Source organism: Labrus bergylta, chromosome 12, assembly GCF_963930695.1.
Source record: "Labrus bergylta chromosome 12, fLabBer1.1, whole genome shotgun sequence".
Lineage (NCBI taxonomy): Eukaryota > Metazoa > Chordata > Actinopteri > Labriformes > Labridae > Labrus > Labrus bergylta.
In genome coordinates, this window is record NC_089206.1 from 21,293,541 (window position 1) to 21,309,614 (window position 16,074).

The 16,074-nt window shown below is 43.5% G+C and overlaps 2 protein-coding genes across 4 annotated transcripts; one reads left to right on the top strand and one right to left on the bottom strand.

The window, feature by feature from the left end:
• The first annotated feature begins 289 nt into the window (after positions 1-289).
• Positions 290-7,235, top strand: kiaa2013 (KIAA2013 ortholog). The gene is made up of 3 exons (XM_020630338.3): positions 290-1,607; positions 2,981-3,834; positions 5,615-7,235. The coding sequence occupies exons 1-3, from the start codon at positions 659-661 to the stop codon at positions 5,663-5,665; spliced, it is 1,854 nt and encodes a 617-aa protein (XP_020485994.1). The 5' UTR covers positions 290-658; the 3' UTR covers positions 5,666-7,235.
• A 974-nt stretch (positions 7,236-8,209) lies between these two features.
• Positions 8,210-14,721, bottom strand: phc2a (polyhomeotic homolog 2a (Drosophila)). 3 transcript variants are annotated; one of them, XM_065961058.1, is made up of 7 exons: positions 14,673-14,721; positions 13,617-13,779; positions 12,305-12,380; positions 11,170-11,281; positions 10,831-10,957; positions 10,013-10,286; positions 8,210-9,872 (listed from the first exon to the last, which is right to left on the bottom strand). In XM_065961058.1, the coding sequence occupies exons 2-7, from the start codon at positions 13,752-13,754 to the stop codon at positions 9,718-9,720; spliced, it is 882 nt and encodes a 293-aa protein (XP_065817130.1). In that variant the 5' UTR covers positions 13,755-13,779; positions 14,673-14,721; the 3' UTR covers positions 8,210-9,717. The 3 variants fall into 3 exon arrangements, with proteins under 3 accessions (XP_065817130.1, XP_020486021.1, XP_020486020.1); XM_020630365.3 differs by having other exon boundaries at positions 14,551-14,719; XM_020630364.3 differs by having other exon boundaries at positions 14,424-14,719.
• Between the last annotated feature and the right edge of the window lie 1,353 nt (positions 14,722-16,074).

The window sequence follows — 16,074 nt, forward strand, 5'->3', positions numbered from 1 at the left end:
AGTTTATTTTCCATGTGTTTTCACTGTTAATAAAATACATAGAGTATCGCAATTCAGCTAATCAATATCAAGATATGAGTTTTGGTCCATATCGCCCAGCCCTACTCTAAAGAGGAGGGGGAGGAGGACAGCTCTCTCTACTGTTTTTAATATGGACTACAGTAGGCAACCCATTTTCGTGTCAGAGTTACATATTGCTCATTAAAAGTATTGATTCTGAGCCCTCCGAGGAGCACTTGAACGCAGCATTAAAAGGCATTTGATTTTACGACACTTCCGGTCACTGCCGTGCCGTCTTACGTTACGACAGTTGTGACAAACCAGAAGTGTCAACCGCTGGCTGTGGAGTTATTTCGAGCGACGGCTGATGTTTAAAGACCTGAAGGCGAATAAATAAACAAAAGCAGCTGAGACACGGCTCGCACACTCCGCTGAAGACTCTGAAAACAACCACAATGAGACAAACAACGACACACTTTCGACTGCTTTCCTTCACGACACTACCTAGCTAAGCTAACGTAGCCGGAAGCTAGCGACGCCAGTTTGCCCAACTCTCCGCCGGGAAACATGATCTGAAGCCGGGGAGGAGTTTATCATCGGAGCACGCTGGGTGTAGTGTTCAGACTCACAGCTGGGCCTCTTGTCTTTCAAACACAACATGTGGCTGCAGCAGAGACTAAAGGGGCTTCCGGGCTTGTTATCGAGCAGCTGGGCGAGGAGGCTCCTCATCGGGCTGCTCCTCTTCCTCATCTTCTACTGGTACCTGGGGGCGGAGCGCAGGTGGAGGTTCTTCAGCGGGACGGCCATGCCCGGCGGGGCGGCCGGACAGTGCCTGCTGGCTGAGATCCACAGGTGGAGCTCTCTGGTGGAGCGTGGGGAGGGGATCTACAGCACACCTCAGGAACAGCTGGACACACCTTTTGTGTCAGGTAACGGACATATAATGATTGACATGGACTCTAACAAACTGTGGGTGGCGTCGTCCTCCCTGCCCGGGTCAGCTCCCGTGCATCAGACTGAGTTCTCCCCCAGAGTGGGCGTGCACCTGGAGGGGAAGCGGGCAGAGGTTCAGGCCACCATGCTGTGGTTCAGGAAGGGAGCCGTGCTGTCGGTCCGCTGTGCCTCCCCGCAGGCCTCCCGGGACTGCGTCACCATCAGAGAGGAGTTCATCGCACACAGGAGCAGACCCAACGTGTACCTGCAGAGGATCCACATCAACAACCCGTCTGACAGGCCCGCCTCCCTGGACGTCTCCTCCGAGAGCCCCTCCTTTGGGAGCAAGTTCTCCTCCAGCGTGGAGACACTGGAGGACAAAGACATAGTGCTCGCCTCCGGCAGAGTGCCTGTGGAGAACAACCGCATGGTGCTGGTGGTGGTGGTCTCCAAGAAGCTGAACAGCAGGATTCAGGTCTCGGCTAAGTCTGAGTACAAAGACAACATCCTGTCAGTGGTGTGGACCTCAGAGCCCATCGAGTCCTCCAAGCTGGAGGAGACCTTCAGCTCGCTCAGAGAAGGAGCCAAGAAGGAGCTGGGGGAGCTGCTGAGGGACAGCGTGGAAGACCTGGTCCTCGACCACCAGCAGACCTGGATGGACCTCTTCATCTCAGGTGAGTTAGGACTGCATTCCAGTCTTCACGGGAACAAAACTCAGGTTTAAACCATTCCTGACCAGCGATCCCCATACACAGAACAAAAACCAAAGTGCTTTCCTTTAAATGCAAATTTGATCCACCAGATATTTTAAATCTAAAGGCAGTCACATATCAGGAATCCCACAGATCCTTCAATTTAGGGTCATGAAATGTCTTCAATAGTCTTAAAGTTTGACTGCGACATGTCTGAATACTTAAAACAAAAAAACTCAAACTGTCTAGTCAGCGTTATATGATTTTTTTTGTTTGTTATTTTTTGTGGATTTGCTCGCTCACATTCAAAAACAGTCATGGAGGAGAGAAGGAGAGGAAGATGCACAAATGGAAAAGTTTAAAAACTAGTCCTCAAGATGAAAAGCACAAACGCTACCGGTGCAAAAATGTTCTTGAAGTTTCTATGTTAGAGTCTTAAAAAGTCTTAAATTAGATTTTTAAACATGTGCAGCAACCCGGAATAGCTGTGAGCAAATACTAATAAATGCGGCTAAATGCTGCAGATACGAACTCTGAAGTGAGTTAACGGCACCCTGAGGTGTTTCTGTCTGGAGGTTTTGTTTGTTTAAATCGTTCAGTCTGACCCAATGTCGGTGTTTACTCATTTTGTTGCATCACACGTGTCGGGGGGCGGAGCCTCAAAGTTCAGTTCATGATGTGATTCAGTGATCTTCATGTAGAAAACACCTTCAATAAAACCAGGTGAAGAGGAGCTTCATCATGACGGCAGCAGACAGACACACACATGACAACAATTTAAACTACATAGAAGGCTTGAATGTACACTTTAGAATAGAAAACATGATGTGTGTTTTCTTTGTAATGTAGATACAGACTTAAATAGATAGATAAAACAACTTAAACAATTCTTCACACCGAGCTGTTAGTTTCTGTTTTATTTCACAGGTGTGATGCAGTTTCTCTCTCTCGCTCTCTCTCTCTCTCTCTCTGTGTGGATGCAACATGTCGGCTGATCTCTAACAAGCGTCTAAAGTTTAACCGGAAGTTTGACTCACAATGCTCCCTTTGTACGAGATCTCACAATCCTCACTGAGGGGAAATTTCACTCTCAACTAGTTCTTTAACACAGATGTGGTCCCAGCTGCAAACTACAATAATGCCTGCTTTGAAACTTGCAGATTAAAAAAATAAACTAGAAAGCAGGAAAGTGTGGAGAACTGTCGGTGATGAAACAGAGAAGTGAACTAGTCATGGTTTAAAGCTCTAAAAAGGAGCTTGAGTTCAGATTCTTTACAAACAGTCAAAAAAATAATAATCTGAATAATAAGAGGGTTTTTTTTCTTTTCTTTATTTCTGCTTCATTGTTGCTTCAGGTGTTGAAATGAGGAAGATCACAGACTCACACACCCCGTCGAGTCGCACCGTGAACACCACCCTCTACTACATCCTGTCCTCCACCACGGCTCCTCTGCTGGATCGACGGCTGAGCGGTGACGAGCGCGATCGACTCGAGTCCAGCCTCAACTACGCCGACCACTGCTTCAGCGGCCACGCCACCATGCACGCCGAGAACCTGTGGCCGGAGCGGGTCAGCAGCGCCGCTCAGATCCTGCAGCTGGTCACGCTGTGGACGCTGACTCTGCAGAAGAGGGGCTGTAAGGTGCTGGTGGCGGCCGGAGCACACGGAGCCATGCAGGGCATGGTGCTCAGCTTCGGCGGCCTTCAGTTCACAGAGAACCACCTTCAGTTCCAGGCCGACCCGGACGTGCTGCACAACAGCTACGCCCTGAGAGGGATCCACTACAACCAGGACCTGATCAACCTGGCAGTTCTGCTGGACATGGAGGGGAAGCCGTTCCTGCACGTGTCTGTGAAGCAGCAAGAGAAGCCGGTGAAGCTGTACGCCTGCGAGGCCGGCTGCCTCAACGAGCCGGTGGAGCTGACCTCAGAGGTCAAAGGTCACACCTTCCCCGTTATGGTGACGCAGCCCATCACGCCGCTGCTCTACATCTCCACGGACCTGCGCCACCTGCAGGACCTCCGCCACACCCTGCACCTTAAGGCCATCCTGGCCCACGAGGAGCACATGGCCAACAGGTACCCGGGCCTGCCGTTCCTCTTCTGGTTCAGCGTGGCCTCGCTCATCACCCTCTTCCACCTTTTCCTCTTCAAGCTCATTTACAACGAGTACTGCGGCCCTGGAGCCAAGCCGCTCTTCAGGAGTAAGGTATAAAAACTGTGTCATGAAGCTGGAAGCAAAAAAAACTGCAAATTGACCTTCTTCTTTTTTTTTTTTAACTCTCTTTCTCTCTCTCTCTCTCTGTCTCTCTCTCTCTCTCTCTGTGGGTTGGTTTCTCACTTTGGGCTTTCACCTTCTCTGTGAGTGAACTTTCTTCCCATCTCACCTGGTTTCATGTTTCGGAGTGGGTTTGCACAAAAAAGGTGATTCCACACTTTGTTTTTTGTGTTCTGTTGAAAGAGTTCATACAGTTTCTACTGCAGCTGTTTCCTCTGAGAGACTGAGAGCGATGAAACACCTGAAGCAGCAGTAGAGTCGTCGCCTTAATTCAACAACTAAAGACGTTTAAAACCGTCTGCTCTCCGGGTCACGCCTCGTTGATCACAATGGAAGGAAAAGAAAGCACAAATGTGGAAATGTTCTCTCAAATTAAGACTCTTCTGTCTTATTCTGTCGTCATCTCTGACGTTGTTGTGACTTTGAATTCTTAAAGGACCCTGCAGCGATTCTTTATTTATTACAAATCACAGAATTAGTGAAAGTCGTTTTCATGAATTTCCTCAAAACGCAGAATTCAATTTACAACTCTCTTTAGAGATTCAAAGTCCATTTCAGTGGACGTCATGTCTGCTTTTCATTTTTTAATTTAGCACTTTCTGCATAAACATGTCTAGAGGTCCCTCGTGGGGCCGATGGTTTCTCCCTGATGGTCATGCGGTGCTGGCGGTATCGTTGTTGAATCAGTGCTGAAAGGAAGTCAGACAATTCATCAGTTGATTGACACTTCATGGGGAAATGTTTTCCTAACTGCTAAAAGTAAATTTCAATGCACGACTGACAGAAAATGCTTTTTTATATTTTCTCAAAAATCCGCTTTCACAGTAGTGAGGAAAAATAGCCTCTTAGTGGAGGTCTAAAATCTGGAGTCCACCCAGTCTGAGACCGAGACCAGACCGGGTAAAAATGCTTTCGATCCCAAGACGAGACCTTCATAAAGTGGTCTCGAAATCAAGACTGATTTGGAGTACTGCAACAATCCCTGAGGGGTTCACAAACCTTTGACTTGAGAGACTCCAAAAAGGATGCAAAGTGACCTCACATTAATGTGATTTGTAAAATCAAAAAGTAACAGTATGTTACAACATCCTGACAAACCCATCACAACAATCAGAGGAACTGTAGACAAACATTTGGGGAGCAGAACGTATGAAAGCTAACGTTTAAAGTTCTGCACAAAGTCGGGTTGTTGTTTCCACTTTTAGTCGTTTAGAAAATCCTGGTTTGGTTTAAAACGTCTCTGATTGTTTGAATCATACCGGTCCTGGATCCTCTCAGAGCAGAATCAGCCTTCAGTTGACAGAAAGGAAAAAAAGATAAATCAAAGTAAAAGGTGGAGCTTAACGTCCAGATAGTCCAGTTTACAGACAAAGATAAGAACCTGTCATAGGAGGAGGTTCTGCGGGTTAAATGCTCGCCTGATGATCAGCATGGACTGTGTGCTCGCTCTGCAACAACTCTCTCTCTCTCTGCTCTTTTTTTCCTGCGTTTTGATGATGTTTTATATCAAATCACTCAATTAAATTAAGAAAAAAAAATCTCTGGGTTGGCTTTGGCTCTTTACTCTCTCGTCCTCAGCATGTCAGTGTGGGTGTTTCCATCTCTCCTGGGTGGGTGGGGGTGTGATGTGGATGAAGGTGGATGGTGTGGCGGGGGGGGGGGGGGGGGGGGGTTACTCAGCTGTTCTAACCCTCCGCTCTGACTCCACCAGGTCGCCGGCAAACGTGACGATGGCTGCTGTGAAATCAAGACCGCTGCTTGAGCTCTGCACACGTTAGTGGTTCTGCTTGAGCTTCAGCGGCATAGCAGACTTTAGTGTGTGTGTGTGTGTGAGTGAGTGAGTGAACGACATCTACTGTGCAGTTTACATCAAACAAAAACACCTAATTTAACACTTGAAAGGTCATATGTTCTCCTCCTCCTCTTCAGTGTAAATAAGTCTCAGAGCTCCTCAAAACATGAGTGTGAAGTTTCTTGTTCTAAATCCACTCTGATCCTGTATTAAGTCAAAGAACGACTAAAACATCTTCACTGCTCGATCACTATTCTCTCATGTTTGAAAATAAAAAAACGAGTCACAGTTTGTCCAACAGGTGACTTAATCATCTGCCCAATAAAAAAAACCTCTGAGCAGTTAGGTGATCTATTATGTCAGCGTTAAATCCATTTGACTCAAAAAATAAACATGTTCCGAGGTCTGTCAGTAGGACTAATATCGGTCGATATCGATGTTGAACCGATGCGTCGATGAATCCCTCAGTAAAAAGTTTCATCAGCCAGATGTTTGGAGCTACGTACGGTGGCTGTGAAGGTCAACCGTGCAAATATTTCATCATTAAGAAACAAAAACATTCACTAGAAACCAAACATCACTTCAAGCAAAAATATTTCATGAAACACAAATTAATTTAAAAAACGGATAGAATTTTCTCAATTGGTAGACCTCTTCAGAACGCCATATCAAGCCGCGATATTTACGCCCCTGTGACGTTTTGTCTTCAATCTGAATGTGATGGAGGAGTAATCAGGGGATGAAGTGACCCCCCCCTCCCCTGTACCATCTTCAGAGGTAGTAACAGAGGCGTTACAGAGGAGAGTCAGGATCAGCTGAGCCTGCGGGGGAGCACAGCGCTGTGTGTGTGTGTGTGTGTGTGTGTGTGTGTGTGTGCATGTCTGAGTGTGTGTGTATGTGGAGCACCTGCTATGAATATTGCGCCGTTGCAGAATTAATATGAATACAAAGACGTGAAGACGGCTGAGCTGGGGGGAAAAAAAGCCGTATGAATGGGGTTAGTGAAATGTTTTTGGATCTTTCTCGAAATACTTTTGCATTTTGTAAAATGTTTTTGGAGTTCGGTAAAAAAAAAACATTTATACGGCTGACCTTCAGGGCCACCGTAGAAACACACTAAACGTCTGAACCAATCAGATGCTGAGTTTAGGTGTAAAATCGTGCAGATGTTCTGAATAATTCCTTCACTAATCCAAACACTTTGCAGCTGTGAATGACACTAAATCTATCCATGTGTGAAGAATAAATGTTAACGGCTGATTGGCTGTTTCAGACATTTTCTCACAGATCTCGTGAACTTCAGACCAGATATTAATAATGTTCATATGATTGTTTGTATCACAGTGTGTGTTAACCTGTTCTTCCACATCCATTGTTGTGTTGGGTTTTTATCTGATCTCTTGATTTTCTGCTTTATTATAGATTTAAGTTAATTTATTGAGCTTGTTGCAATCAGATTTAAGTGTCCTTGAATGGTTTGTGATCATGAAGTTTGATTTAGTCTTTCATTGGGGGGAAATAAATGACTGAGTTGTGATTATATCGTCTTGAGATTTCATGGTTTACAACAGATGTATGATTTTTGTTTTTCATGCTAACAGAGACCGCAGACCGTGGACACATTAAAAACTTAAAAGTTTAAAAGTGCACAAACTTAAAACTGCTTCATTTTGAGAATATCACGTCACAGGAACTCCCTCGTTTTTTTTAAAAACCCTTTAAGGAGCAGTATGTAACTCTGACCCCTAGTGTTTAAAATGGGTACTGCAGTCTAAATTCTAAACATCATAGAGAGCTGTCCCCCCCCTCCTCTCTAGAGTGGATGCTCACACAGGTCACCATGTGGTGAACACTGTAGCTTCAGTGTTTATCCAGCTCTGCATGGGTCTGTAAACCTTTCTGTGTTCTAACCTCTCTCCATTTTTCAAAAGCATCTCCAACATTGATCCTAGTTTGAGCACGTTTCTGCTCGTGGAGCTTATTAGAAACATGCAGAGGCTTTTTAGGTCGGGTACAATCACTTCTATCTGAACCCGCTTCCATCACTGCAACACCTGTTGGTTTGACCTCATAACTGCTCTCATGTCTGGCAAACCGAGGGGCGTCCAAAACGGCCATGTTCAGTATTTATGAATCCATATAGGGCGGCCTCTGATGGAATATCCGCAATGTGTGTTGTCACTTTATGTAAACCGGATCTGAGGCCCAACCCAGCTCTGATGAGCACACACACTTAAATATAAAAACAGTAAGAGTTAAAGAAATCATCAAATGTTTTATTTTTCACAGTGTAAAAATGTGCATTCCTGCCTTTAAAAAAAAAGGACAAAACCGATGACATCATTGTTGACAATAAGATTGTAAACAACCGTTGACCAGTAAATGACAGTGAGCTTTTTGTTCACAACAGATTCTGGAAAAAGAAACAACAAACATGGCGGCGTCTCTGTGGCTCAGTTTATACGGGGGTGAATTATAACGTGTAGTAAAAGTAGAAAAATATACTTTAGATACTTCTTTTTTTTTTTTTTTTTTTTAACCGTGGCTCAAAGGAGAGTCCGCTCGGACACATTTCAGAAGTTCGGCACTTTGGGAAAAGAAGAACTGAAATGAGTCACAGACTTTAAGTTTGAACCTGATTTATACTTCTGTGTCACAAAGGCACTCATGACCGTCTCTTCCTGTGGAAACAGAACACAGACTGTGGATGATTTCTGCTCCTGCAGAATAATTAAGTGCCATACTTCACAGTACGTCTACTCCCACTGGCTCGAGGTGAATTCTCCTGATTATATCCTGCTGAATAAACACGAGTAAAAAAACTCCTGGAGTTCTCTGCAAGTGTGAAAGCACTATAAGGCACTGTGAATACACAGAGTGGGACACCAATATGACTCGGTTGCAAAATCACTCAAATTGCAAAAAGGGCTCAAGTTCCTTCTGTACATGAAATAAACATAAATTGATTAAGTAGGATGACGCAGCATTTTGTCCGACCTCTTCGCAGAGACATTTAGACACAGAAGTATAAATCAGCCTTGACCTGGAAACTTTTCTGCATTAGGAAATGCATTTTTTAAAAAGGACGATCAATGCTCAAATATCCAAACCGTCATGAAAATTATCAATAGGGCGGATTTTAGCACTAAATATCTTTAAAGGCAGGGTTGGTCATTTTTGAAAACTAGCATGATTTTTAAAGTAGCATTCCCTCAGTGCTCCGTCTAAACCCCCCCAGGCTTACAACTGTTACAGATGACAGATTGTATTTGTTCCTTTTTCAGAGAACATGAGTTATTAATTTCGGTCAGGACCTAAAGACAATTTCAACCAGAATCTTAAAAAAAGTGGATCTGGAGGAAATTACCAACCCTGCCTTTAAAGGTATCGACCAAATCCTCCACAATAAATAGTTTGGAAAGAGTTTGAGCTAGGCATTTGATCCTTTTTTAATCCAGATCTTTAAAAAATAATGTTTGCATTTATCAAATCAATGCAAATCTTCTTTGATTGATACTGATGAGTGATTGGCTCAGAGCTGCAGCTTAACATGTGTGAGTGTAAAAATCCTTTAGACGAGGAGGACTTTGACCCTGTGGTGAATGTGTTGGAACGCTCCGTGCAGAGAAAACAGTGCAGGACCAGGATAGGTAGTACAAGTTTGGGATAAGGGATATTTCTCTCTGCACAGGATGCTCAGAGAAAACTCTCTTCTTATTAAACAGGGTGAGTAATGAGAACAAATTAAACGCTAACCACACACCTCTCCTGGAGGAACTTAAAGGTACAGTCAAACATTATTAAAACAAATGTGATCACAACACAGCCTACCTAACAGGTAGTTCCTCTGTACCTCTGAGGCTCCACAGTGAAGAGATCAAACAGTCTGAGATGAGTCTGTGTTCAGCAGGCCGTGACAACATCCAGCAAACGAACTTTATGGTAGTTTGGGATCCTGAGCAAATCCTGTTTGTCCAGTAAGGGTGCACGTGTGTGTGTGTTAGGGGAGAAAGGTGGAGGGGCTACGAGTCTTTGAGCATGCTGATTTGGGCGAAGATCTTGAGCGCAGGTCCCAGTTTGATGTTCATGGTTGCCATCAGATGATCCTCCTTCAGCAGCATCAGAGCCTGACCGTCGATCTCCTGAGAACGGAACTCTTCTGCGATCTCCAGACAACCTGTACACACACACACACACACACACACACGCACACGCACACGCACGCGCACGCACCGCACACGCACATAATGTAAAACACGCTTCATCATGTTTTTGTCTCATGATCCGATTATCATGTCAACTGTTGTGGTTGCCCACCTGGCAGAGAGGAGATGAACTCGTAGACGTCCTCTATGTTCCACTGGCCGGGGTCGCTGGGCAGGAAGCTGTGGGGCAGCGAGGGCAGATCAGAGCCTTGCACAGCAGGAACCCGCTGGGTGGGCGACGGGGGGGACAGGGGTCTTTTGTAGCCTGACAAGTCCGAACACAGGCTGGACTCCCCCTGTGCAGGATGGACCAAGTGACCCGGGGACAGAGCAGCAGCAGGAGGAGGAGGAGGAGGAGGAGACGGTTTCTGCACAGAGAGAGCAGTCTGAGAGAGAGGGAGAGAGATTATCTGACATGACGACTTAATCGAATACAGACGGGCGATAACTCGGGTAAAATACATTTTGTATTGACCTTAAAGGCTTACTATGCGATTTTTTGATCACATAGTAACACACACGCACCAGCATGAAACCAAAACAACTCACGCTGCATTGTTGTGTTAGCATGCTAATGCTAGCGATCTTTATTATGCTCGTATCTTCACACTGCATGTAAATTTACCTGAAATGAGCGTGATCTAGAAACACAGTTAAGCAGTGAGTACAGTATGTTATTCTTCTTTTCTCTAGTCCCTCAATTAAACAACTTTTATACACGAGGGGAGGAGTCAGCCGGCCGTCCCGACGATGTAAACAAAGTGAAGATAGGACTCTGAAAGCATCACAGACAGTGGGACTCGGGTGTTAGACCCATTGTAGACAGTCATGACTCACAGAGTTATTTTCAGAGGATATACTTGATTTCTATTATATTTAAGTGTGAAAAATCACATAAAGCCTTTAAAGAAGGAATGAAAGTCGCCTTACCTTCTTTTTCGAGTCTAAACTGCAGATTTTGTGGTTTCCGTTCAGCATTCTCGGTTTCTTCATGTTCTCCAGCATACTTTGACGGTTTGGAAAGAGACCCATCCTCTTTGTGCAGCCCACATTGTAGCTACAAGGAAAAAAAAAAAAATTATATATATATATACACATCAACATTGGTGATGACAACTAGTCTAATAAAGCTCAGCTGCAGCAGTCTTTTCTAATATATGCATAAATTACAGGAACACTGCAAGTGGTGTAAAGATTGGTGGTGGTGCAAAGATTTAGACCTTAAGGAAACATGCTATGTTGAAGTGCTGGCTTCCTGTCTCGTCTCACCGTTTGGCGCACTTCCTAGAACAGAACCTCTTGGATCTTTTGAAGACGTGGGCGAAGTCGACTCTGCCGCACAGCTCGCAGGTCAGCAAGGGCTCCTGCTGGGCCTTCAGCTCTGAGGGGAAATGCAGTAAAAAAAAAAAAAAAGATCAGCTGGACGCACCCAAACCGCAGAGGTAACGACACTGCCAACAACGTCCACAGAAAAGACATTTGTGGAGAAACGAGGTAAGCCTATCATGGTGCCGAAGGCCACATGTCCACCTCGGGTTTTTCTAGGCAGAAAAGCGCTGCACGTATGTCCTGTCTCCATGACAACAGTCTGTTGACAACGGCAGCTGTATGACTGACACTGCTCCGTTACTTTTCACTGCATGTTTTATATTTGAGATCGTTTATTTCCCAATCAGACACAAAGCGAGGAGGATGACGGTATAAAACACGACCTGTAGGGGAATATCAAACTGGAAAAGAGCGCCGGTGACGTCAACAGCGGCTTTCTGAAAAACTGAAAATGTTCAACTAGAGTGCTCAGAGCAGCCGCACAGAACAGGCAGAGCACTTGGAGAAAAAAAGACCCCAGGCACTTCAAAATCTCTCTCATCAAGGAAAACTATTTTGCTCAACAAAAAAGAAAACGCTAGTTGGACACAGGGCCTAATGCAGCCCGAATAATTTAAATGACAGAACATGATCTCACGCTCGTCTAATTGTTGTGTCTGTGATCGCCCTCGGGGCTTCAATTTGCACGAAATGCTCGTTGAATCATCAAACAACAAATTTAATTTCCAAACCTGTCAGTCAGGCTCACTTCACTGCCTTTGAGCAGTAATTAGACGGGTTTGAAAAGGTGAGAAAGAATGCAGGAGAGGAAATGATCTTTTATCGTTGTTCAATTAAATGCTTTCCATGATTTCTAACATGTCGAGGCGACTCCATGAACGCTCTCAAAGACTGATGAAATACTCCTGATATCTGCAGGAGGAGCTGTATGTCTGAACATTGATAGAAAGACAGATATTCTCATTATAGCGTCGTATAGCGGACGTCAGGAGTATCACCTTCACACCCCTCGAAGAAATAAAGAATAATGAAACTGTGCTTCCAGGCGGAGAACTGTAAATCTTAAGATGTTCACCCTTTGGGAAGATGCTGTCCATCTTTGAGTCTGTGTGTCTCCTGTAGCACTCGATGGAGAAAGACGGACGCTCCACCTGTAGACAGAAAACGATACGTCATTACAGCAAAGGATGGCATGGAAAAAAAGACAACAATAAAAACACCATTAGCCTGATTCTTGCTTGAATTGTGACATCATAAAAAATACAGAGTGTGAAAACAGAGAGGTAGTAAATCTATTTTTATATTTGACAGAAGAGAAAATTAAAAAAATAGCAAACATTAAGAGTTAGGGGTGAGGGGAAAATATTTTGATGATTTATTCCACTTTATTAAGTAATCAATAAACGCTAATAAGACATTAGACTTACTTTATTAATCCCTGAGAGTAAATTTAGTATATTCACTGTTTTTTTTTTCTATTTGGAGCATGCTGCACAATACAGAGAATTAACACATGCACAAAGAGGCACTGATGGAGAGATGTCACAGTGAGGGAGCTGCATACAGAAAGTTGGCAAACTTTTTCTAGGTTTCTCTTTTTGACAGTGCTTTCACAGTTGAACAAAACTCCTAAATAACTCCTGACATTTTTTGGATTGAGCTGCATGGGTAGTAGAGGAAGTAAGGACTCATTTAGGTTTTTAGCCTTTGCAACTTTATCTGCAACTTTTTGTGCCTGCACTCGAATAAAATTCAGTAGAAGTGGTGCTGAGCCAATGTCTGAACCAGGAAAATTCACTGCGGACAAGCTGGCAGAGTCGATGACTTAAATGATGTGATGCACGTTATTTAACTGAACCTACTCTTCTCGGCTTGCTAATCTTAGTGCTTTCACACTTGCACAAAACATCCTGAAGTTTCCAGAAGGAGCTGCATGTGTGAACGCAAACAAGACAAATTGTTTCACTCTGAGTTTCTCCTCCAGCCTACCTTTTTTTTTTCCTGCAGAAAGTCAGAGTGAGCTGATGTGAGAACGCAGCAGGATACAATCAGGAGAATTCACCTGGAGCCAGTGGGAGGGGGAGTGGGAATTGCAGTGCTCAATATTCCCTTTTTTGATGTCTTCAAACATTTTATATAAGCATCCTTTTTAAATCTGTTGCCCTGAATCAGTTGCTTTGTTCTTTATTCATTGAGCTTAAGGATTGCATTTGAAAACATCACTAAAAATTGCATTTAACCATTGTTAGGTTAAATTTACTCAACGTTTAGAGACCCCTTAGATGCAGTGGGAACACACAGGAACGTGAAAGATGATTGGTGATGTTCCAATGGCTCTTGTGTTATATTTGTGCCTCAACAAACACGTGATGAGCTTCAGTACTCACAGGGAAAGGTTCAGCACCCTCCTGGATCACAAAGCCTTCGATCAGGTGGGTGAGGACATGGGTCTTGTCTAACGCCTGGGCGGGTTTGCTCTCCCCATTGTGCTGGCTGCCATTAGTGGTCCCATTCCCAGAGGTCATGACTGGAGCACGGGCCACCCCTCACCTGCCAACACAAACAGCACAGTATACTCAACAAGTGCTGGCCACGTGGACCTGGAACCTGCCCCCCTCGCTAGCTGCTGTTCAAATACATGAAGAAGCTCATGTTCCAAACAAAGCAGATCCAATCACAGTTTGCCAAAAGTTATAGCAAAAGTGCAATGTTGCTTTTGTGCTTTACATGTAACAGGTGTCTTTTTTTCCCCTTGAGATTTTGAAAAATATATTACTCTAGAGCAATTTTCTTCTACTTTTGGCATTTGTTTTCTACATTTTAAGAGCACCCTCTTGTACTTCCAAGTTGTAAACAGGAGAATTAAGATTAAATTAAAGTTTAAATCAATGCCGATGTAAAGGGTAGATCCAAATGTGTCACAGTCTGCCTTTAGTTGTGTATTAGATATTACTGTTTATTCGCCATGAGCGTTACAATCTCAAATGTGCAGTTTTTTGAATGAAGTCTGGTGTGACCTTCCCTCTTCACAGTCCACGTGAACTTAGGCTAACCTTGAATCAAATCAGTGTAGCCCAGTCGTGAGAGGGATCTGCTAGTTGAATAAAAAGTGAATTAATTAAACTAACCAACGGCCTACAAAGCAGCGAAGTCAACTTTATTATCGAGAACAAACTGCAGAGTAGCTCGCTTACTTTTACGGTCCGAAACCCCCTCTGAATAAGTTAGAAAACAGGCGCTCAGCTCGGTAACAATGGTAGAGGGAAGACAGGCTCTTTGTTCAGCGGCTCCAAACAACGCTTTCATTTAAACACAGTTTACCCGCTTTAACGCCGACTAATGTTCGCCGAGGTTAACCGAATAACCGGCGAGCTCACCCGGTTACACGAGGAGGACACACGGAGTTAGAAACCGATTCATATCCTCACTATGTTTCAGCTTACGGTTAATTCGAACTGCAGACACAACAGTGCTGCGGCGTGTGTGCGTAATGACGAAGCGCACAGATTTACGTAAATCACTTCCGGCAACAACCTTCAGAATAAAAATCCAAACATTTACCGGAATATTCCTCAAGTATTTTTTTTTTATTCTTACAAAATGTGACTGTAGCATTTTATAAACATGTAGTAAATATAAATAAAACACTGAATTACAAGTGTGTATAGGATACAAAGATAAGTTGAACAGGGGAAAACAATTAATTAAATCCCAAATTAATTAATAAAAATATGTAATTAAAACAACGAAAAATAAAAATAAAAATAATTACTCAGATGTTTCAGCAAAAAAAACTCCATAATTGTACATGAGTTTATAACTTGTTTGTTGTTTTGCATTTTATACGGAAGCCCAAAACGGCAAACTTCAATACACTTTATCTAACCGGAAAGTTATTTTTTATGGTTGTTTTCTCAAAATTTAGACGTATTGATGTTTTTATCTTGCGATAACAACGCTCGTGTCCGAGATAACGATTCCAGTTTATAACTTGTTTGTTGTTTAACATTCTGTACGGAAGACCAGAGTGGACATACTTCAATACAATATATCTAACCATGATATCAGTGAAGTTATGAGTTTTATGGTTGTTTACTCAAGATCTTAATGTATTCATGTCATAATCTTGCAACAACGACGCTGGTTTCCTGTCGTAGCGGTTAAATCTAAGCCGTTTTCTTAAGAACTCGAGAAATTAACTCGTTATCACTGGAAAAAACGGCATTGTTGTCTCTAGATTGTGAGATAAATAAGTCAAGATCTGGAGAAAAGAACCAAAATCTATAGTGGGAAAAGGGAGCAAATATAAAAATGTATGGATGTATGTTTGCTTAGGACTTCCGTATGAAAGCAAGTTCTGCAAGTCAAAATTCTTAAAGAGGACATACACAAAAAAACATTTTAAAAAAAATCTTCTATGTGCAATATGTCGACCAGGTGTGTTTTTAAATGAAATACTTACAAAAGGATCTTGGCTGTTTTTGCTGAAGTTGCTCTCTCTTTCAAAAATAAATTGTCAACCTTTTTCCACTCGAGTGCACTTCTTCAACGTACCTCAGTAAATGACACAGGTTTCAGTTACAGCCCTCACTCCTTCACTATGTTACACATTTATTCTGAAGGAAAAGTGTATGAACTCTGGGATAATCATGGCTGCCTTTACACTGTTTGTAGTATGAGCAGAAGTGGTGAATGGGAAATGACAGTCACAGCAGGGCTTTGAACACATGTCTCATAAGCTGATTCTGAGTATCCAATGGGACTAGCAGCCCCGCTGTGTGGGAACCAAAGACACACAGGTCCAGACTGAGGCCGCTGATGAAGAACCTAAACAACAAAAGCAAC

Bases quoted from the DNA above. Each gene is read 5' to 3' on its own strand.
- phc2a (XM_065961058.1), bottom strand. From the start codon at position 13,754: ATGACCTCTGGGAATGGGACCACTAATGGCAGCCAGCACAATGGGGAG. The intron at 10,958-11,169 runs GTGAGACGAGAC...TTTTCCTTGTAG, and splicing joins TCTAGGAAGTGCGCCAAACG to CTACAATGTGGGCTGCACAA. The intron at 9,873-10,012 runs GTGGGCAACCAC...GTGTGTGTACAG, and splicing joins GTTCATCTCCTCTCTGCCAG to GTTGTCTGGAGATCGCAGAA.
- kiaa2013 (XM_020630338.3), top strand. From the start codon at position 659: ATGTGGCTGCAGCAGAGACTAAAGGGGCTTCCGGGCTTGTTATCGAGC. The intron at 1,608-2,980 runs GTGAGTTAGGAC...TTGTTGCTTCAG, and splicing joins GATGGACCTCTTCATCTCAG to GTGTTGAAATGAGGAAGATC. The intron at 3,835-5,614 runs GTATAAAAACTG...TGACTCCACCAG, and splicing joins AGCCGCTCTTCAGGAGTAAG to GTCGCCGGCAAACGTGACGA.